The sequence below is a fragment of the Rhincodon typus genome, chromosome 14 (assembly GCF_021869965.1).
Source record: "Rhincodon typus isolate 14 chromosome 14, sRhiTyp1.1, whole genome shotgun sequence".
Taxonomy (NCBI): domain Eukaryota; kingdom Metazoa; phylum Chordata; class Chondrichthyes; order Orectolobiformes; family Rhincodontidae; genus Rhincodon; species Rhincodon typus.
Genome location: NC_063345.1, coordinates 55,756,190 through 55,780,169, shown reverse-complemented (window position 1 = coordinate 55,780,169; position 23,980 = coordinate 55,756,190). Strand labels below are relative to the sequence as shown.

The 23,980-nt window shown below is 40.1% G+C and overlaps 1 protein-coding gene across 2 annotated transcripts in view; it reads left to right on the top strand.

The window, feature by feature from the left end:
- pcdh19 (protocadherin 19) overlaps positions 1-23,980 on the top strand; it is a 112,091-nt gene that overhangs the window by 57,931 nt on the left and 30,180 nt on the right. The window contains exons 2-3 of one of the 2 annotated variants that reach the window (XM_020528961.2): positions 13,958-14,016; positions 19,623-19,792. In XM_020528961.2, the coding sequence (XP_020384550.1) occupies positions 13,958-14,016; positions 19,623-19,792 (229 nt within the window). Of the gene's footprint in view, positions 1-13,957; positions 14,017-19,619; positions 19,793-23,980 lie in introns of both variants that reach the window. The other variant, XM_020528960.2, reaches the window with a different exon arrangement.

Genomic DNA, 23,980 nt, shown 5'->3' with positions numbered 1-23,980 from the left:
AAACGAATAGTCTTCCGTCTTTGGATTTTGAGACTGAGTGTAAATTGAGTACAGTCTGATAGGATAAAAACCTCTGCTAAGTCAATGTCTCCTGAACAAAAAAGACTTACCAGCTATCATCCAGTATCTACGTTGCCTTATGTGTGCCCAGCTTAGTGGTTAGCACTGCTACCTCACGCGCCAGGAACCCGGGCTCGATTCCACCCTTGGGAACCTGTCTGTGTGGAGTTTGCACATTCTCCCCGTGTCTGCATTGGTTTTCTCCGGGTTCTCCGGTTTCGTCCCGCAGTCCAAAGATGTGCAGGCTAGGTGGATTGGCTATGCTAAATTACCCATAGTGCTGAGGGATGTGTAGATTAGGTGGGTATAGGGGGATGGGTCAGGGTGGGATGTCTAAGAGGCGGTGTGGACTTGTTGGGCCGTAAGGCCTGTTTCCACACTGTAGGGATTCTATGATGTATGAAAATTGACCATAATTCCAAATAACAAAAAAAAATAGATTGGCAAACTGCCCAAGGATCAGTACATTGTTGCTGTGCATATTGGAAATGTTGCATTAGTGCTCTGGAAATACTCCAATGAGGTAGGATTCACAGATGGGGTAATAAGGCAACCATTGCACTGTGTTCTAATTGTTTATATTTAACACAGACAAGTATTCCATTTTGCAACATCTAGTAGAAAACAAATAAATGTTCCCTTTTGTTGGATTAGACCAGGGAAACTTTGATTGCATCTTCTACTGCAGTTAGGAGTGTCTGATGACCAGATTAGATGCTGTTTGTTCCATTTGTAAAAAGTGACATCTTGATATTAATAAGCACAAAATATTACACCCAAACCCAAACCCAAATATTACACCTAATGTTATATGCATGGAAAGGCTCTTCTAATTTTGTGAGCTAATCCTGAGTAAATTGAATTAACAAATTTTGGGTAACCCATTCCTTCCTTTGATTCTGCTTTCAGAATCACATCATTTAAATAAAGTATTGCACAAAGCTGAAGGTGCATGGTGTTTTAAAAAGGTATGGCACCTCAATAATTAAGGTATTGTTTTAGTAGGCATTTAACATTGGATAATGTGAACACATGAATACATAATACAAATGTTGCACTGAGTGCGCTGGAAAGACAAATCAAGTGAATGCAGTGGAAAGTCAGAGAAAATTCCCTTCCTGTGGGGATCTTTAGGTCTGAAAGTAAAAGATGAGCTGGTATAATCTATATATATTAATTACATCTATTTTACAGTTTAGAGTTTGAACTAGTGGCATATGGGTGTTGGTCTGTATGTACGGGTGGGGAGTTTAATGATTAATGTATTAGTATTTCTGGAGGCATCATTTTAGAAACAGTATGAGAGAGAGAGAGTTCCCAGATTGATCATAGGAAGTTGTTTTTATTGTGAGAGTCTTATGATCAGACAGAGCAAATACTGAAAAATATTAGTTGGCATTGGGTTGAGAAAAATCAGGTCTTTTTTAACTTAAGGAAAAAAAGCTGTAGCTTGGAAAGGGTTTTAGGTCAGCTCATCAAAGTCGTAGTTGTCGTTAGACATAAGATTACAGTTTCTCCCGAAGAAAAGAGTTAGGAATAGCTTACCTCAGTGTAAGAGTTGTACTTTGAAAGTTCCATGCCAGAAGCATTTGTGTAGAACTCAGAAGGGTTATTTGAAGCTGGCAACGTCGAGGCTCCATGTTATGACTGATCAAGGAAAATAAAACTATCAAACGCTCAAGGTTAGAAATTGAAAGAAACAAACAAATCCAACCTGTGATAAAGGAGGGATCTCTCTCTGATATTTGAGTAGTGTACAGTGATGGTGTTGATTAGTTGGGATTCTATTTTTACTGTGTGTTTCAAAATCATTTACATTGTGCTACATACAATTGGTTTAGTTTGTTCGATTTTGCATCATTTCTTTTGCATAATGACTTTTATTGTTAAAACCAAATCTGCAGCATTGTCTGTTTATGTTTCAGTGAAAAACCATACCTCTTTAAAGAAATAAAGCAAAATGTAATCTATCAAGCCAGATTTCAGTCTGGGATCTGACTTGTCCAGTAATAACTTCGGCTGGGTTTATAACATCAGAATGGATCTTATTGTCTCTATTTGCTCGTCACAATGAGCATTCAAATGCAATTTTATAGTCTTTCCATTTCAGGGCAGCATACCTTCGTATGACGTTCAGAATTATGAGCAGTCCTTTACCTGTCAATTCCTATTGTCTGACAACAAGCAGTACAAACAAAATTGTGCCATGTTCCCATCGCTTTGCTTTTTTAATCTTCTAATCTCTTTTTTGCTTCTTCCCCTAAAGGCACTATCACACACTTGGGTTCCAGGAGCATTTCTCCAGGATCTCACCCAAGTGAACACTTCCTTGTGTGGACTAAGGCAGTGAGTTTCAATAGGCTATTGACTGTGCGAGGCTGCATGAGAATGAAAGACAATTACATGGTGATTTGACCAGAAGCACTGACAATCATTTTAATCAAATTATGTGGTTGCTGTTCACTTTCCCAGTCCACATTTGATTTTTCATTGTTAGAATTCTAGAGCAGCGACTTTAGGTTTAGAAACTGATAAAAATCATGCAATAAATATTATTTTCCCCTCCTCATCGTACCTTAGTAAATAAATGAATGCACTGGGAGTGGAAAGATTTGTTTTTGACCCAGCTACTTAATGTCATCACTTGTAAGTCATAGGCTAACTGTTCATACAGCTGCCATATCTGAAGTAGAATAGGTTTGTGCTTGTGCTGAATTGAATCATTTTTGAACATGTTCTTTAATTGTCGTTCAAAAAGTTTATTTTTGACCTATTGACATGCAGTGTGAAAAAAAAAGCTACGTTGTTTTGCAAAAAAACACTAACGTGATCAGGCATCACTTACCCTGAAATTGAAATGGTGCAGAGAAGATTAACATGTTTTATTCAGCATGGCCGTTGTTTTCACTTTCCCCTTCTTTAGATGAAAGGCTAAAAGTTAATGTCGGCAGTATCAGTCGATGAATGGTCATTTGTATGGCATTTCTGCCCATTATTTTAATGAAGGCACTAACTGCTTATTTAAAAATGTTTTCAATAAAAGTGAGGAGAGAGGAGGATTATGCAAGCAGCAATCATTCATTAATAGTGCCAGAAGCCATTTCCTGTCTGCGAAGGGAATTGCCTCCATTTGAATTAGCTGACGGTGGTTAGTGCAGCAGAGGATTACAGAGTGAGCCAGCTTTGGCTCAGTCATTGGCACTCTTGCCTCGAAGGTAGTAGATTGTGACTTCGAGTCCCGCTTCAGAGATTTGAGCACATAATCCGAGCTGACACTCCAGTGTGTCGAGGAGGCCACTGGCATGCAATCCTTAGGATTAGAGTCTCCTCTCTCAAGTGGGCATAATGAAATATCCCGCAACAAAATTCAAAGACAAGGAGACAAAAAGGACTGCAGATGCTGGAAGCCAAGTCATTGAAAACCAATACTGTGAAGTCTCTTCTGAGGATGCCCACCTTGAAGACGTTTTTCCTCCTCCCTTCGAGGACAGCTCAGTGAATCTCTCCCCCACTGCAACCGCCTGGTTGTCTCCTCTGCCCTGAAGCTCTTCAGCCACATTCTGAAGCAGTCTCGATACTACAGCCACGTCTCCTTCTTCAGTGTTTGTCTACGCAGCTGGCTCATCCCCCATGGACTCTAAATAACTTTCAGACCTTCACAGTTTAGTCCCAACCATGACAATCGTTACCCAAAGTACCTCCAGTGCCCCTGGAAATGGTTCTCCCTTTGGATTCATAGCTTCACACTCTCCGCCATGCATTGACACCTTCTGTCCCTGCATTCGGCATGCACCAGCTCAGGACCTCCCTCTCCCAGACCTGCAGAGGACCTCTTTGTCCTCAGCAGAATCCACATCCTCAACAAATGCCTTTTCTCTGTTCTATCGGACATTAAAGACTGTAATTACGCCAAGCTCTCCCACACTCACCTCCAGACACAGACCTCCTCAACCATTCAGCATCCTAACCTTATCTCCAACCTTCTCTGGGGTCAGCTCGGACCATTAACCATGCGGGTGCTCCAACCACACCTAATTACCATGTGACTGCTGCTATCACCATCTCTCCTACCTTTCCCCAGCACCACCCCTCCCCCTCTATTTATGTCTGGGCTCCCCTCCCCCTCCCCAGTCCTGACGAAGAGTTTTGGCCCGAAACATTGACTTACCTGGTCTTCGGATGCCGTCTGACCTGCTGTGCTTTTCCAGCCTCACATCTATAGACTCACAATTCAAAGGCAAGCTGTGAAATTGTTGGCAATATTAATCCATCAGTTGAAATCACTGAAAAAGATTATTTAGTTGTTATCAGGTTACCGTTTGAGGGACCTTGTTGTGTCCAAATTGGCTTTGTTGTTCCCTAGATTTCACTGTAGCTTAGATTTCCAAAGTGTTTCTTTGGATGTACAATGCTTTGGGATGCTCTGAGGTTGCAAAAGGTTCCATTTAAATGCAAGTCTTTCTTACAGGCATATTTTTAATTATCTGCTTTATTGAAGAGCTTTTCCGAATCAGGGTTCTATCAATAAATTTGTGTGCTACCAAACAGAACAGCTTCTTCCCTGCTATTATTAGACTTCTGAATGGTCCTTTCAAATTTAAGTTGATTTTGCTGTTTGTGCACCTTCTCTGGTGTCGTAACATTGTCTTCTTCATTCTGTCCTATTACTCTTATGCACTTTGTATGGTATGATCTGCTTGTACTGCACACAAAACAAAACTTTTCACTGTTCCCAGGTACATTTGAAAATAATGAATCAAATCAATCAAATTAGGAAAAAAAAGTGGTGAAGGGGATTTGGGAGTGGGGTTAGAGGTTGTGGAAAGGTAGAAGTGCAGGTCAATTAGTTTGGGAAACATAGGAATATGAAACAAATGCCTATTCGAGAGGGTGAAGGAAAAGTACACAAAAAGCTATTATAAATAAATAGTAAATAAAATTGCCGAGGCAAGCCTTCTTGTTCAAATAATTACTTTGGTGTTATTGAATTGGATTTTGGAGTACTTACAACAGATCTAATGTTAATTCCAAGTAACAGTGAGGTTTGGAACAAGACTGCTGAACCAGCGCTTAAGCACAGTCAGTTCAGTGCAGTCAGGTTCTGTGGAAATCAATCCCATCTCCAACTCGATTTAGTCCCAAAACTCATTTCACTTAACACTGTTATCAGGCATCTTAGAAAGCAGGCCTATTCTGAACTGGACTGAAACCACAGTCTCAAAGGTAGAAGTGTGTGTTTAAGAATACTGTGATAATGTACTGTTCCGAACCAATTTTCAGCGAGGGCAGTGAATCATATTTAAATATCAAGCAGGGCTTTCACTAAATGCTTTTCAAGTTCCAGGGCAAATGAAAAATGAGGGATGAGAGCCAAGCTAAACCATAGGTCCTTTCTCCAGAACTAGCCTCAGCATCTAATTTGGATGCTTGTTTTACCGCAGGCACTTATGGTGCAAATTTTGTGCAGCAGCTAAATTAATTGTTTTGTTTTAATTCCTTTTGTGGATGACAACTAAATCAAATATGTTAGATTCACAACGTAAAGGCCACTCGGCATTTAATTTGAAATACTGTCAGTGTGATTACTTGCTTAAACAAAATCATAGTGCAACCGTACCCTTTTCTGAAACAAATTAAAAATCTTTATAGGACTGATGGAGCTTGCAGTGCTAGAGGATTTTTATTGCGGTCTCAAAATTAATCGTCATCTTTTATAAATTGCATGTAAGGAGTGCTGTGGCTTTAAAGAGTGAAGGTGATTACTGATTATAAGAATGGAGCTTCTTATTTACAAAGAAAAGTACTGTGGTGTTCTCAGAGATAGTAGGAACTGCAGGTGCTGGAGAATCCGAGACAACAAGGTGCAGGGCTGGATGAACACAGCAGGCCAAGCGGCATCATAGGAGCAGAAAGGCTGACGTTTCGGGCCTAGACCCTTCATCAGAAAAGCTTTTCTGCTCCTATGATGCTGCTTGGCCTGCTGTGTTCATCCAGCCCTGTACCTTATTGTGGTGTTCTGTCGGATTAGAACCTCCTTTTAAAAAGCAGCCAAAAAGACTCATGATTAATCTTGTTTTTATTCATAGTGAGAGCTGAGCTGATATCATCAGGAGACCTAGGACCAGGGAAGAATCAGGTATTGAACAAACAGTGTAAAGGAAGTGAATTGACCAACAGTTAAAGTGATGAGATTGAGGCATGTCAGCATAATGACTGCACCCGTGTTAAGAACTGCTTCCTCACGCTGTCAGATTCAATAATTCTCCTGTACCTGTCCATTGAGTGTGATGATCAAGGCCGGTACAGTTTTCATAGAATAAAGTTAAGAATCAGAGATACAAATGTAAAAGCACTGCAGATACTGGAAATCAGAAATAATGCAGGGTAAATTGGAAGTGCTGAGCAGTCTGGCAGCAATTGCAATGAGATGAGCCGAGTTAATGGGCTGGATTTCACCAGCTTTCTGATAACAGGCTGGGAGGCCTCACTGTAACAATGGTAGAAGGCATCGTGAGAGAAATCTGACATCTCCACCCTGCTACAGAATATTCTGAGATGGTTAGGTGGGTAATGAAACCAATGTATAGTCCAAGTAAGGCCCAATTCCCACAGTGTCCTCATGGCAAGGACACCAGGTAAACCATCATTGCTGGACGGGTGGAGGTGGTGGTCTATCAGAGGCTCCTCCACTGTCAATGGCTACCCCCACTGTTCCCAGTTCTGCTGCTGGAGAGTTCACCGCTCCAGTAGCCATGACCTGTCCAGCTAACCACGACACTCTAAGTGAGAAAAATGCAACCCTTTTCCAAAAGAGGTGCTCTCCCCTTCCTGCAGTTTCAGCAGTGGCCACCTCTATAGGTGGAGCTGCTGGCTGTTTTAATGGAGGGTGAGTGGCGATCACCACAGTGACTGTTTAAGGGCAGCAAGCAGTAAAATGTTGACCAGAGTCCTGCTGTCCATCTGCACAAGGCCCATCTTTCATTCTTGGCAGTGGCACTAGTTACATTTTGGAGAATTTCAGGTCAACATATCAGGTATGTGACTTTTTATCAGAAGGTTCTCCAAAAGAGCTCTTAAAAATCTTGATGTCCATTGAACTCTCATAGTTACATAATATGACGCTTTTGTAAAATGATATGCAACACAGTCTTTGAATTACAAGAAGAACATTGTTCTAATTCTTAATTCAGTTTATATCTAACTGCTATTGTTCACTAAGAATGAACAACACTGTTAGCTAAATAGTACTGTAGTGCATTGGTTTGATATGAACAATTTCCTGTATATTTCTGCAAGGGTGGCCTTGCAGAATATGACTGCTTTAAACTTTTGACAGGATCTCAGTTTGCTCGAGATTAAACAAGATTCAGCAAAATTTCAGACTATTTACAGACACAGACACTTCCGACTTAAATTTTGGAAGTTAAAGGACTGCTAGACATTTTTTTCCAAATGATCTCAACCGTGACATGGTGCCTTGGGATATTTTAAATACTGCGTAACAGTCACCAGGTCATTGGTTGTCTGTGACCTAGCACACTAGGAAATGGCAGATTGATGAATGTGAAACATGAAGAAAAGTGGTGATTTTGAGAGCTAAATGGTTTGAATATCTTGCTCCAGAGACATCAGCAATTAGAACGGTCAATAGACATTGTATTGTGAGCATAAATCATCTTGATGCTCGCAATTAGATAAGTAATTATTAAATTGCATATGATATGACATAACCTGTGCTAAATGAAGCAGGGTGGATCAGCATTGGCCTCCTGTTCCATTCCACTCCTGACCCAAGTGGGAAGATATGGGAGTGTGGTAGAGCCTAGGGGGAGAAGGCTGTGCAGTACGTGGGGATGAGGGTGAGTAAACAGGTAAAAATCAGTCTGAAATGTTCAGCCTTGGTGATCCTTTGCCCTTCTGAGCTGGCAGCTATATGGGAGCATTTTTGTTTTCAACTTTGGGATTAGGAGCTGGAAGGACATTCACATATTATCAATACTTATAGTGTCTTGCCAAGCAACTTCAGAGGGTAGTTTGAGGATCAGTCACATCCTGTGAGTATTCATTTGGCAGAGAATACAGGTTAGACTGGCAGGTTTTCTAAAGGATTTTAGCTGATCATCTTTCAAAAACAAAAGCAAAATACTTCGAATGCTGGAAATCTGAAACACAGAGAATTCTGGAGAAGTTCAGCAGAACTGGCAGCACTTGTGGAGAGAGAGAAAAGCAAGTGTTAACATTTCGAGTCTGGAATGACTGTTCTTCGGAACTAGTCAGAACTCCAGTTCTTGAAGAAGAGTCATTCCAGACCCGAAACATTAACACTGTTTCTCTCTCCATAGATGTTACTGGCGCTGATGACTTCTTTCAACATTTCAGAAGCTTCACTGTCACTGATGTGACTTACCAAGTTTTATTAAAGTGGATTCAGATTCTCCAACTGCCATAGCAGAATTTGTACTTATGCTTTGGGTTATTAGCCAAGGCCTGCAGGATTATTATTATTAAAGTGATGTGTGGGATACCACACAGGCCTATGAACAGATCTCATCCCATCCATTCCATCAGCAGCAGATCTTAATCAAACTGCTTCTAATTGCATATTGATATAACACTGAAATGCTTATGAAATAAGTAGTAGACAGACATATTAAATGTACCAGTATGGATATGGAAAGGAATTAGTAATAATGCCTGCACAGTACACATACCTCTAGAGATATTTATTATGAAACCATCTGATTGGAGTGCCTATTTTTTAAATAAAAGCTACAATATTTATCGCAATATTTTAATAAAAGCTGGTCCAAGCAGAGTTTAAGTCGGTAAGTCAAAGAAGGTTCAAAATATAATCATATAGTGTTGCATAAAATTAAAATAATCTACTTTATACAAGCATATAGGTTTCTTGTTGGTGAGTTTTGAGTAATTTGGTTTAATGTTTTTGATGAAGTTTTTTTTAAATTTGGCTGGAATATTTCAAGCAATTGTTTGGGATATCTAGGTTTATTTCAGAATTTCATCACTAATCTGTTTGACCTTTAGAAGGGATTAAGTTCTTTCACCTTTTTTTTGTTGGTAAAACTAAATGCAGAAGATTGACACATGGTGGATCTGATGCAGGAACAAGAAGGTCTTACAGGGTGTGGGTTTTGTACTGGGATTGACACTCAGCTCCTAAGGCTGCATAATAGTTCATGGAAAGCCCAAACACCTAAAGATTTCAACATAGTAGACTGGAAACTCAAAGAAAATCAAAGCAGATGATGAGTTATGCCTAAAACGTTAATCCAATGTCCCTATACAATACTGGTCAAATGGCCAGATATTTGTAGTGGTTTCTTCTTTTTCCACCTTCCATTTAATTTTTATGATCCAAGCATCAAGCAATCATGTATATTTATGATGATAAAAACTGTGAAAGCAATTCATTTGAGAATTCAATTAGAGACAGGGGGCCTGGTGGTAATGGAACAAGTCCTCGAGACCTTGTTGTCTTATTTAAACACCAGCCAATACTTTATAAATCTTAAGGGAATAAATTCCAGAAATTGCTTACACTTGAAAACATACCAGTGTGTCTGCTTGTGTGTAGCAGCTCACAATATTTCTGAGCCTTACTTACCTTCAATCTTAATTGCATTTAAAATATGTGCTCTTATGATGGCCGTTCATTTAAAAAAAATGCAATACCACATGGTTTTATAGGCTCAGCGCTGCAGTTCACTTGACTGGATTTACGAACAGAGGGACAGCTAGCACCTGCTGTGAATCTCAAGTGTGGTTTTGTGATAGTAATTACGAGAGGAAGGTAACAGCTGAAGTGAATTTTGTGCTGGCTGGAATCCCTTGGCTGTAGAAATGTAACATGTACCTTGCAAGGATGCTATTTTGCTAAATGTGACATTATGTTCTTATAAGGTCACTTGTAATAAGTGCTGTTGAAGCATTATTTTCTCTGTATGCCAAGGCAATCTCGATTAGGCTTGGCTTGGTAAATGACGTATATTTTGTTTCCTTTTGTAGCTTTGGCTGTTTTGCTCTTATTTATCATTTGGAGAATTAATATGCTAAGACATTGAGGTTAAAAAGTCAACACCTTGCACTCGTTCTCGATCCTTCCAACTTTTGCAGTAGATTTTCATAATATGCACTTAGTGAGCACTCCTGACCTCTTCTCTCCAACAAAGTCCAAGAGTGGCTTGATGGAAATCCACATAGATGCAGGAAACTATGTTTCCACCTGTGGGGATTCCAAAACTAAGGGTCATAAAGATAATGTACTCACTCTTAAATGCATGAAGAAATTCAGGAGCAAGTTTTACAGTGATTAGAAAGTGGAACTTGGGGAGCAATTTAGGCAAAAATCATGATAAATCCATTTAAAATAGAAGCTAGATAAATACTTGATGTAGAAAGAAATAGAAGGATATGTTGATAGAGAGAGATGGCTTAAGGTGAGTAGAGGCTCACATGGGGAGTAAACACCCACATATACATTTTTTTTTATTCATTCATGGGATATACATGTCACTGGCTGGACCAGAATTTATTGTCCATCTCTAATTGCCCTTGGACTGAGCGGCTTGCTAGACCATTTCAGAATGCAGTTAAAAGTCAACCACATCGCTATTGGGCCAAATGGCCCTGTTCTGTGCCATTAATACTGTGAATTAGCTCATCACTTGTTTATTTCTTTCCAGCATAACATGAACTGTAATCTTATAGTCATGGTTCATTCAAATCCATTCAGATCCAATGAAGAAAAGAGAATCATATGAGAACTATATAATACTGACTTCATGTTGTGAAAATGCGTATGATAATTTGATATGATAATATTACAGTTGGCTTGACAATGTCTAGATTGGTAGTGCTGAAGATTTCTGCTCAAGAACTAGTCACATTCATAGCTAAGCTGTTCCAGTAAAGCTGCAATATTGGTATTGACCTGACAATGTGGAAAATTAACCCATGTGTATCCTATCCACAAAAATCCATCCAACCCATTACTGCATCCTCAGTCTACTCTCAATCATTGGTGAAGTGATGAAATTATAGCCTTGCTCCAAGCATGGACAAAATATTTGAAATCCGGAAGTGAGGTGAGGGTGGCTTTCCTTGGCATCAAGGTGGCATTTCAGTGAATGCGGCATCAAGGAATACTAGCAAAATGAAGTCAGGAAGAATTGGGGAGAGCAATCCACTAACTGGTGTCATACCTAGCTTAAAATAAGATGTCGTAGTTGTTGGAGGCCAATCATCTCAGCCCCAGGACATCTCTCGTGGGAGTTCCTCAGATTGGTTTTCTCGGCCCAACCATCTTCAGCTGCTTTATCAATGACTTTTTCTGTATCAGAATATCAGAAGTGGGGATGTTTACTGTTGATTGCACACAACAGTTCAGGCACTCCAAAGTAGTCTGTGCCCACCTGTAGCAAAACCTAGATGACATTTAATCTTCATCTGATACGTGGCAAATTACAATGATGTCACACAGATTCCAGGCAATGACCATCTCCAACAAGAAATAGTATAACCAGCTCCTCTTGATATTCAATACAATTACTGTTGTTTAATTTTCCACCAACAAAATCCAATTTACAATTGCTCAGAAGCTGAACTGGACGAGCCATATAATAACTGTGACCGTAAGAGTAAAATCAGAGGCTGGTAGTTCTGCAATGTGTAGCTCACCTCCTGATTCCTTGATGCCTGTCCTCCATCATATCCCAAAATCAAATTAGGAAACAACTTACATCAATTTAACCAGCTTTGATCCATTCCAGTGCTCAGGGAAAAAAGTTGTAGTGCTGTTATGCCCTATTACTATTGCCAATTATTTGAAAAATATCTGAATTTTGCCATGTGATTTCTTCATTTGAATTCTGACATGCCTAATTAAAGTATTTTTGCTTTAAATATAGTACTTCACAAAACATAATTGATAATTGGCCCTTATTAACAATGGCTATCACTATATGTGAGATTATACAGAGATTAATGAAGGACATACTTTGTTAAAAGATAATGCTCAGGTGATATGACCTTTACTGATGAGGAGTGGGGTAAATTATTTTTTTTAAAATTGTGAGAGAATAAGGTGAGGATGTACAGAATTAAAGGGAAGCATAGCTGTAGGTTAGGAAAGACGATACTTTATAGTCAGAGCTAGGGTAAATAGTGAAATCCTAAAGTAGGTAAAAGAGACAAGACTGGGGATGGCAGTCAATGGAAGGAGCTAAAGCAGGCTGAGGCAATAATCTACATCTAACAAATTACAGTCTATGTGGGAGAAACTGGAACAATGGAAGGGACTTGGCCAAATTTGAGAGGAGAGAAAGGGGGTTTCCAATAATCTCTCAAGATGCTATCCATATAAAGTAATTAAGTTGTTTGTTATAATGGTGGAAATCTTGTTGAAGAGAACCATTAATCCAATGATTATAGAAATAAAATTTGGTTGAAATTACGTGGCGCACATTGAGCAGGAAAGAATATTTTGACTTTTTTTAACCATTTATCTTTGGCACTTCCTTCCAGAATAGAGAGCTAATTGCTGGGAGAGTGTTTTACAGATGCCATTCCCCTGCAAGTGCCTCAGCCTTTGTTGTTAATGTGAACAGTGAATGATGAGTTGGAGTAACCCAATAGTGCCGGATGTTGCCATGATCTTACATACAAACTGGCTTTCCTGTAGGGACACTGCACGTGGCCAGGATTGTATGCAACGAACACTGATATTTCGTCCCTTTCCATATCCTAGGAGACAGTGAGTATAGGAAACATTTTATTAACTGGCACCTATGGGACCAGAAGTGTGCCAGTTGATCAAATATTCCATTTGATCAAGAGGTCCAATATAGAAAACACACTATGTGATAGAAACATAATGCAGTGGTTATACACGTCACTGTTTGCAGCATAAATTACTAAATAATATTGCAACTTTGCCTTAAATAAAACTTACCGGCAGAGAGCCTTCTCTCTCGCACCCTCAACTGACTATTCAGACATCTCAGAGATAGTGATAATATAGTAAACCTCCGGTAATTCAGATATATTAATTTTTGGTGGTTTATCGAGAGTGCCAATTCATAAGGTGCCAGTTAAAATAAAGTTTGCCGTAATACCTTGGCTGCAACTCTGACTTCACCCAGTGGATCAGGGATTGAAGCTGAGAATTTGCTGCTCTGTTTGACCATCTGGCACATTCATCCAGCTAACCTGGAGGGGAATTTTTTCTCGCCCTCTTCTACCTCGACATTTTAGTTATCACATGCAAATTGTTTCCAGAATTTGCCTAGAAAATATATAACTTCTGAAAGGGGAAAATTTTGGAATAATATAGACTTTAAAAACGGGTATTAAATGCAGAGATGCTTGAAGTCTGAAATTGAAAAATAAATCCAGAAATACATGGTAGGTCAGGTAGAATCTATGGAAAGAGAGGTAGAGTTAACATTTCAAATTGATGACCATAGCCAGAACAATCTTCATCCTGACCATGTAAAACCCTGTTTTATAAAAAGCTTTTACTTCATTTCACTTGCAAATACATCATTGAAATTGTTTTGTTGTCACAACAAGCAGCTTTGTAAAGAACTCCAAATATACTCCACCGCAAACTTGCTTCCCTACATTTGAAATGAATAGCAAGACTGCAGATCTCAATGAGCTTATCTATGAGAATGATATCTCACTGGCATTCAATTGAAAATGAACAGCCGTGATTAAGACCAGGATGGCTTCTATTTATGGAGTTTCTTAAAGCAAAAATAAATGACTTTTCAGGACAGGAATGGTAAAAAGGACTTAAGTTGTACTGCTGATTACAATGTATATGATTTCAGAATGTTGTGATATTTGTTTTCACACACCTCTCTTTTATATTTAGTCGGAAAATTACTCCATCGAATCAAGCTATGTAAACAGCAGACAGCACCTTATTAAAAGGTAAGTCACTTTTTCTTTTGCAGTATTAAACAGTGTAAGTGTATTCAGGAAGCCTTCTGCCAATTGGTTTTGGTGTGCCTTTCGGTATGGTTCGGAGGTCTTCACTATAATCCTGACTTTGCATGATTTGATCACATCCTCAGCCGACTTAATGCTGTTTTGAAACACTGGTCAGTCTTTTCCAAGCAACAGTCTCTCTTTCTGCAGAATAAATGACCTCAATGTCAAAATTTATTCAATGCTGCAACCATCTAGAATCATTTAGTCAGGGGGAAACAAAATAGATGTTTTTTCACTGAAAGAGAGATTTAGATCCATTTTGGTCTGTCAGTCAAGGCGACACCTAGCCCTGAAGAAATGAATAAAGAAAATGGATTTTACAGAAGCCAGCTCAAAGCATGCTGAAGCAAGGTGCACCAAATGGAAGCTATTTAGAAAACTCCCTACCAGCCTTCAGTGGGACATAATGTCTGGTCAGAGCAGCAGGGAAAATTGCAAGTGGATTATTCAGGGAATTAAATCCAATGGTGGCAGACAAAATAACAGCTTCCAAGTGCAGAGTCATGCTGACTCAATGTCTTCTTAGAGTTTTAAAACTGTAGTGATTGTAGCAAGTGCAGCCAGGTGGACCTCATAGAATATAGTCCCCTGGTTGGGACTGTAAACCTGGTCCAATTGGGGAGCCCTGCCTGACAGATATAAACAGAAGTGGCAGAGGTTCTCGTCACTCTGACAGTGGGCTCTGAGGGAGCTGGATCAGGGTCAAGGACTCTCCACATGTCAACAAAGGGCGACTTGGTGATGGGGTACTGGCCTCTGTGGAGTTATTTCAGTGGCAATGGAAGAAAAAAAAAATGCTTCAGAAGCAACTTGCTCACAATAGTCATCTTTGAGTTGGGGTAAGCATTCGTGGTATCATGCCATTATTTGGGAAGCTTGTCTCGTTGAATCCTGCTGTCAATGAATGGACCCAGTATGTGGAAAGAATGTTTTTTTTTGGGCAAATGACATTGGGGCGTATGAAAAACAACAGGTAATTCTCTTGATAGCTTGGAGACCACAGCTTTTTCGTTCATTTGGATCATAACATTTCCTGAGGCACCAGATACGAAACCAATCAAGAGTTGACAGATTTGGTTAAGGAATATTATGACCCCAAGCCACCTTTAATTCTGAAACGCTATCATTTTTACACAGCAGTTTGAGAAGCAGGGGAATCCTTATGGGGATTTTTGATGAGGTTGAGATGCCTAACAGAGGCATGTGACTTTGGTTTAAACCTTAATGAGATGCTGAGAGACCATTTAGTACATGGGATTAATGATGTAACCATGCAAAAGTGCCTACTACCTGAAGCTCAACTGGATTTCAAACAGGCACTACAACTGGCTTTATCATTTAAGAATGTGGCAAGTGGAGCTTGTGAGTTACAGGGTATTCCGACGGAAGCGGCCGCTCTCACCAGTCCGACTGAGCTTGGGGAACACCCCTTGAGTGAATGCAATTGTCCTCACTCAGGACATATCCTGAACAGAGGGATTCTGGGTCAGCCCACAGCAAAACCGCAAAACAAAGCCAAGCCTCAGCCAAATAGTTAATATTTTCTTCACGATCCGGGCCAGCAAACCATTGTAGACGTTAATGGTATGCCCACTGGAGACAACAAACGAGCCCTGCTAGACCTAAATTGAGCAGAGAACTCATAGGTCGGTATCCAGGAGAGTGCACACCCTGGAAAGCCCACCTGTATCTGGCTTGGAATAATTATATTGCTGAGCAACATCCAAATCAGAACCAATCAAAATTAATTGCTACAGAGATAGTAAGAACTGCCGATGCTGGAGAATCTGAGATAACAAGGTGTAGAGCTGGATGAACACAGCAGGCCAAGCAGCATCAGAGGAGCAGGAAAGCTGACATTTCGGGTCTAGACCCTTCTTCAGAAATGATTTCATTTCTGGTTCATACCATCCTAGTACCCTTACATTTATTGAAAAATGTCAGCCTTGGAAATCGTCTTGTAGCCAAGACGTGGCCGTTAGGGAAGTGAAGAAGCAGCTATCATTGTTCAAAGTGTTGGCACACTGTAATCCCAAGCAAGATCTGGTGCTGACATGCGATACCACCCCGTAGCATATCAAGGTAGTGTTGGTTCACAGATGGCCCAATAGCGTATGCTTACCGGACTTTGGCTGATGCAAATACGCACAGATAGAGAAGGAAGGTTTGGCGATCATCTTTAGTGTGGGAAAGTTCCACCAATACCTTTACGGATGTAAACAGCTAGTGGTGATGGGGGAAACAAAAGGGCCATCACATCCAGAATTGAAACCTTTTCAGACCCAATGAGACCAGATCGCTGTAGAGGACGGCATTTTATTATGGGCAGCAAGAGTGATTGTCCCAAGTCAAGTAAGGTGCTGGACTTTGGCTGAACTCCACCAGGGTCATCCAGGGGTTTAACCAATGCCCCTTGGCCCACATCTCCTTTTGAGCCATGAGCTATGCATATCTTGGACACAGGCCCTTATCTGTTCCACATTCCTCCTCTTGTATCTTCTCATTCCCTATTTGGGCCCCCTTAGTCAATGAAAAGTTAAGGAGCAACCTTCACTCAAGCATTGACCACGAAAGCTTTGATGAAGTTGTTTGAAGTCACTGATAGTCCACATTAGAAGGTGGACAGTGGGCAAGAGATGCAAAGGTACTGTGTTTCACTAAGTAAGCTCTGCTTAACTTGGCCACACAAGCTACACCTTGTAGAGAGTCTTTTCTTGGAGCCATGAAAACCTGATCAAATCTGGAGCCCAAGAAGTCAGTTCCTATTGTTGCACTTAAAGTGATTGTCCAAGACAAATGGCAGGGTTTTTTCAATTTTCATTTTTTGAAAAAAAAATTCCAGTTAATGTAAACTTTCAAGCATCCTCTGTCCATGGTGCTGGATCAGAATAATTTTGTGAAAAATTTGAAAGGGCGAGATTGTGGAAATTGGGTCAGTAATCCCTAGGGTTTGGGAAAACAAGGGATGATCTTATTGAAACAAACACAAAAATGTTTTAACATGCAAAACAAAGGACTCAACAGGGTCGAAACAGAAAGGATGAATCTTCTGGCTGGGGAAACCAGCCCCCAGGAGACACAATGTCAAATAAGGGGGAGTCAATTTAGGATTGAGAATTGGAGGAATGTCTTCTATCAGAGGGTACAGAATCTTTGGAATTCTCTATCCCAAAGGGCTGTGGAAACCCAGCTATTGAGGATGTGGAAGACAGAGATTGCTGGACACCTAGATACTAAATGACATCGACAGATATGAAAATAACATGGGAAAATGGAATTGAGGTAGATTATCATAGCCAGGATCTAGAGCAGGCTGGATGGGCTGAATGGTACACACTGCCTCTGTTCCAATTATAATCTCCTATTTTCTGACTCACCTGAGATTGAGAACCTTGTAGCTAGACTCAAGTTGGGACTTAATGGTTTGTATGACTAAGTACCAGAACAGGGAGTTTACTTATCATTGAGCAATCAGAAGATCATGAAATGTTTTTTTCCCACTTGAACCTGCTCTCATGATCTGAATTTTTTTACATATATTTGAGATCTTGCTTAAAAATAAAATAATAATAACAATAACTTCAGCATCCACTCAGGGGAATGCAAAATGATTTTTTGTCTTTAGGATGCAAAAAAAAAAGATTGTGTTCTAGTATAACATTGGTGTGGGTGCTATTTTGTTGAATAAATTTATGGAAAGTTTTGAACAAGGCAATTTCAGATTCAGCTTAAACTCTCCATTTCTCTGCTGAATGACTGTAAATTTTTCATGTAGCAACTGTAAACCGGTAGAAACACACTGCTCTGCAGACCATTAATGAATCCAGATGTTTCCCAAGCAAACTAAAGTAAAATTCTTAATAAGCCATATTATTTATTTCAAGGCTAGAATCCTCCCTGAACACTCTGAATGCAAGATGTCTTTGCTTGTCAACTGGAATGCATTTTGAATCCCTTGTCGTATATAATTAACCTTCTGCTTTCTCAGGCAGCTATAATACTTTTTGTACAAAGTGGGCTGGTGAATAAGACTAGGCAAACTGCTGGCTACCACACTGACTCTGTGCTGCACTTGATAATTTACAATGCAGACAGATCATGAAGGATCCTGTTTCTACAGCAACACATCTCACCTCAACATTCTAAATTATAACAGATAGGAAATGGGATGAAATGTTTGAGCTGGTGACTTTGCCATAAACTGCACTAAAAAGCACCGTCCCATTCTCATTGCTCCAATCACGTTTACCAAGCATTGGGCTGGATGTATTTTATGCAAATGGACTTCACCTGAGCCTCACTATCAACAATGACAGGGGACATGTAACTGGATTTATCAGAGCAGCTGTCCATCCACCTTCCCTCTCCAATTAGCCACAGTGTTCAATGGCGATCCAACCAGCAATGAATTCACAGAGAATTCATGGAGGACAGGACAGTCAGACTTGTCAGAGGATATAAAGGTGGGTGCAGGAGGTCACCTGCCCCTTACAGCCCCCCAACCTGATCCTCCTGGCAATTGGCATTGCAGGAAAATAAAATCAGGCACAGTGTACAACAAGCTGCTGACCCACTAGTGCCAGTTTGACACTCCTCGCAGAATTGGCTGTACCACCTACAGTCTTGGAAGATCGAATTTCACACGACCTTAAGGTTGCACTCCCAGTGAGATTCTGTCAAATCCCAATGAGGAATGGACTGGAGGAGCATATTAAAACTTAGCAAAACATCTCAAGTGTGAAACATTCAGTACAAATCACAATTACCGACAAGTGAGAAAATATCAATGCTGGAGGAGGGGAGTAATGACCTACGTGTATTTGTGTGTGGGTGTGTAACTATCTTCCTCCTCCATTGGCTAGCTTAATTACAGGCTCTATCCCTCATTGTAAACCCTGTGTATTCAGCATCTCGCAAGATTTTTATTATAAGCAATAGTATAGATATGATGTTCTATCTTGAAGATTGTGGCAGAAGGATATGCCATGCATTACTTTCCCATCTGAAGTATCACTTTTCATGCATCATTTATAAACAATCTAACCTGAAAATAAAGTCAATTATCTCCATCTGATTTTTTTAAAATTGCTACTTTCCTACTTAAAGCTAACCTATATTCTGCAGCATGCATCCAGTAACAGTGGATTTTATTTTAACCAAGCTCAGGTAGACAAGAGGTCACTCGTCAGCCAAATCTGAAAATACAGAATTGAGATGAAAATGACAAGGCCTTAAGAATAGAAATAGTGTAGTTTTAACACAAATAATTTGTAGAATGATGGATTCGAGCGTATAAGCGAAATTTGCTTTGCCATATTTAGCAACAGCCACCCTTTACAGGTTGGGGGAAGGAGATTCATTGGAGAAAAGAAAAATGACCTCTCGACTTTGATATATTTTGACACAGTGTGATATTTGGCAGTATATTTTTGATGGGTTTCGATGTGAAGCAATGTGTATTGCAATGCATTTCTTTTCCATAAGGAGAGCATTATCTGATACTGCTAGGCATGACAATAAATCAGTATTGCTTCACACTCCAGTAGTTCCACATTCAAGGACCTGGAAAGAAACAGTCTCAAGGACAGTGGACATGAAGAAAGTGACCAGACTGACAGCGAGCATGATACGCATCGGGGCCTCTATTGCGACACAGCTATCAATGAAGTGCTAAATACAACTCACAATTCCACTGGTTCTCAGGTACCTGATCAAGGTAAGATGATTAAAGCAATGTTGCTACAGTCTCTAAAGAATTGGTGGGTGCAATGCATTTCTTCTTTTGAGAACACTGTTACCAGTCAAGATGTGTTCTATATTTGTTTATTTACCTTTGATTTATTGAGAGGTATTTCTTGCTCAACAAAACTTTGTTCAAATTAAATAATGTATGAGGTGCCCTTTGCACTATTTTAATTTGAATTCACCGATAATTTAAATTAAGTAATTTAGCATTTCGACTAGAGGTTCAATTTCCTGGGCTAATATGTGAAATGTTTTCATTAAATTCAAATAAAAATATTTATTGTGAATATTTTAAAATATATACTTTATACATTAACACTTGTAAAGCAGATTGGTAATTCACTTGCCATTGTTAAAATGATAGTTTTTACAAGATTTGCATCAAGCTATTGTTCCAGTATTCAAGGCTTTGTGTTTTCCCTTCGATCAAATGATTTGTCATCAAAATTCACTTTTCATTTTGTCACACTGCTTCAGGCTATTTCAGTGTTGTTTGATAGTTTTTTTTGTTCACTGAAACTGTACCTTTAATTATAGTTTTCATTTGTTCTTGGGATATGGGTGACACCCACAAGACTCCATTTATTGCCGGTCTCTTTTTGCTACTGAGAGCGGAATGGCCCTTCTCTATGAACTGCTGCACTGTTTGTGGAGCTCATGCTCCCACAATAGAGTTAGAAAGTAACATCCAGGATATTGTTCCAGCAAATGGAAAGAGCGACACATGTCAAAGTCAGGATTGTGAGTGGCTTGAACATGGAGATGTTGATATCCCCAAGACATGTTGCTGTTGCCCTTGGTGGAACAAGTCACAGAGAAGGAAATGCTATAGAAGTATTTTATTTTTGTTAATATGAATTGAGAATTTGTAAGCTGATTGCTTTTATGAGACCAACATGCACAAGAGTAATGTAGATAATTTAGCGGAGGTTACTCGGGAGTAAAGATTATGATTTTTTTTGTTAAAATACAATATTAAGCAGACTGTAGAAATTTTAGCCTTTGGATCATTTTTGTTTGAGTATTATCTGATACATATGGTGAAGTTAAATTAAGAAAGCTCATTTTCCTAGCTATCTCAATGAAAAAAGAGAAAACTCATCTGATTTTGACATGTCTGCATCAATGTGCTTCTATAGTATATCACTGTTCTCACTTAATTTATCAACAACGATATCAGTGTGAGTCCTGCAAAATCTAGCAGGCCAGATGTAAATGTGTCATTTCAGACATGTAGATATCTAATACTTAAGGATGAATATCAAAGCCTTGGAAATGATATTGAGATTACATGAATAATACCAAGAATGAGGAACTTCAGCAATCAGGAAACACCAGGGAAGCAGCTTTGTCTTCCTGAGAACAGAGAGGCTCAGGGCAGGTTTACTACAATGTCAACTCGTTTATATGGTGTCATTTTAACAATGTCCTAAGGTCCTTCTCAGGTGTGTAAATGGATTAGCATTTCATGCTGGGCCACATAAGAAAGTATTCGGAAAATAACCAAAAGCTTGACCAAAGATTTTAAGGATTGCTTAAAAGGTGGAAAGGTAAACAGAGAGGGTTTCAGAGTGAATTCTGGAGTTTAGGAACTTGACAACTGAAAGCACACTCATCTGGAGAGGAGAGCTGAAAACTGAGGATGTTCAAAAGACTCAAGTTAGAGAGACATTGAAATCTCAGGGTGCTTTATAGTTAGAACGGATTGCAGAGATATAAAAGACTGTGCCACTGGAGCGATTTGAAAAGAAGGCTGAAAATTTAAAAATTAAGACGATGCATAACTTGGAGTCAGTAATGTTTAAGGTTATGAGTTAGGAGGCGGACATCAGAACCTTTAATGAGTTAGGTTTATTGAGGCGAGAATGGCAAAAGCTGGCCTGGCCTGCACTGGAAGAGCCCAGTCTAGAGGTAACAAAGGCATGGATGAACATTTCAGAATGGGATGAACTGAGTCGAGATAAGTGTGTGATGTTATAGAAGTGGAGGTAAGCAGTCTTGGTAATGGGGCAGATATGTGGTTAGAAGTTCAACTCAGGTTCAAATATGACTGTTGTGAAGAGTCTAATTCAGCCTCAGACTTGGAGGAGGATGGAGTCAAAAACAAAATATTGTGGATGCTGGAGACCTGAGATAAAAGCAAAAGAGTGTTGAAGAAACTCAGTAGGTCTGGCAGCATCTGTAGAGAAATAAAATTAGCATTTCTAGTCTTTGAAACTGGTGACTTCACACTTGCCAAAGATGATTAAGGTGGAATTGAAATGTTAATTGTTCAATGCTGTCTCCACAGATGCTAATAGTTCAGCTGAGTTTCTCCAGCACTTTCTGTTCCTATTTAAAAGGATGGATTGATAGGGAGTGGAATTTTTAAGGAGGCGTTTTCACAATTATATGATTTTTGCTACAGTATTTAAAAAGAAACTGTTATCACTGATGAATTCCATGGTGACTAGAGGGTACAGATTTAAGTCAGTTACCCAAAGAGGAGAGTAGACAATTCTTTACACTAAGAATTGTTATGGTCTTGATTGGGTGACAGGAACAGATTCAGTAGTAACTTCCGAAATGAATTGGATGTACACTGGCAGGGCTGTGGAGAAAGAGCAGGGCAACAGGATCAGTTGATTAACACTTTTAGACAAAAGATGCAATGGGTCAATTGGTCTTTCTCTGTGTTGTAAGACTCTATGATATGATTGGTTATCTATTGTCTCACCGTGTCATTGGTCTGCTGCAGTGCGCTGTCGATCTGTCTGTAATTAAAACTGACATGTCTGACATCAGGTAACGTTTTATGATGATCACATTCTTGAATCTCCCCTGAATTCGCAGTATTCAGCCAAGATATCAGCTCTGTTTCATTGTCTTATTGCTTCCATACTTCATTAAATTTGAGTTCAAATTAAGCAAAGGAATGTACTTTCCCTAGATCCAGACAATGTTTTAAAACTACATTTTTCACCTTATTTGATTGCATTTCCCTTTGAAGAATGGTTATTTTAAGACCTAGCTTGCAGAAGATGTCAATTAGTGTATATCAAACATTGGACCAACCGGGAATGATTCCACTGAAGTTCCCACGGCAAATGTACAGTTGTCCATGGAAATGTCCACATCAGGAAATTACAAATAAAACAAATTCCTGCCTCTGTGCTTCTATATAATCAGGAGCAGCTCAGGAGTATCTTACATAGTTGAAATTTTCCTTACTCTCAGCTCATCTGCAATCACAACGAACAGGTGGGTCAAACCCAGACTCTCTTGCTATCATTGGCTTACCCCACAATATACAATGCACAGACTAAATCAGTCATTGAGACCAATTATTAGAGATAAGAGAAGGTGGTTTGCTCAGTTGACTGGGTAGCTAGATGTGAATTGCATTCAAGCCAACAGCTTGGAGGTTGGGATAACAAGGTGCAGGGCTGGATGAACACAGCAGGCCAAGCAGCATCATAGGAGCAAAAAGGCTGACGTTCCGGGCCTAGACCCTTCATCAGAAATGGGGGAGGGGAAGGGGGTTCTGAAATAAATAGGGAGAGAGGGGGAGACGGATAGAAGATGGATAGAGGAGAGGATAGGTGGAGAGGAAACAGACAGGTCGAAGAGGCGGGGATGGAGCCAGTAAAGGTGAGTGTAGGTGGGGAGTTAGGGAGACGATAGGTCAGTCCAGGGAGGACGGACAGGTCAAGGGGACAGGATGAGGTTAGTAGGTAGGAGATGGGGGTGCGGCTTGAGGAGGGGATAGGTGGGAGGAAGAACAGGTTAGGGAGGCGGGGACGAGCTGGGCTCGTTTTGGGATGCGGTGGGGGGAGGGGAGATTTTGAAGCTTGTGAAATCCACATTGATACCATTGGGCTGCAGGGTTCCCAAGGGAATATGAGTTGCTGTTCCTGCAACCTTTGGGTGGCATCGTTGTGGCACTGCAGGAGGCCCAGGATGGACATGTCGTCTGAGGAATGGGAGGGGGAGTTGAAATGGTTCGCGACTGGGAGGTGCAGTTGTTTATTGCGAACCGAGTGTAGGTGTTCTGCAAAGCGGTCCCCGAGCCTCCGCTTGGTTTCCCCGATGTAGAGGAGGCCACAACGGGTACAGCGGATGCAGTATACCACATTGGCAGATGTGCAGGTGAACATCTGCTTGATGTGGAAAGTCTTCT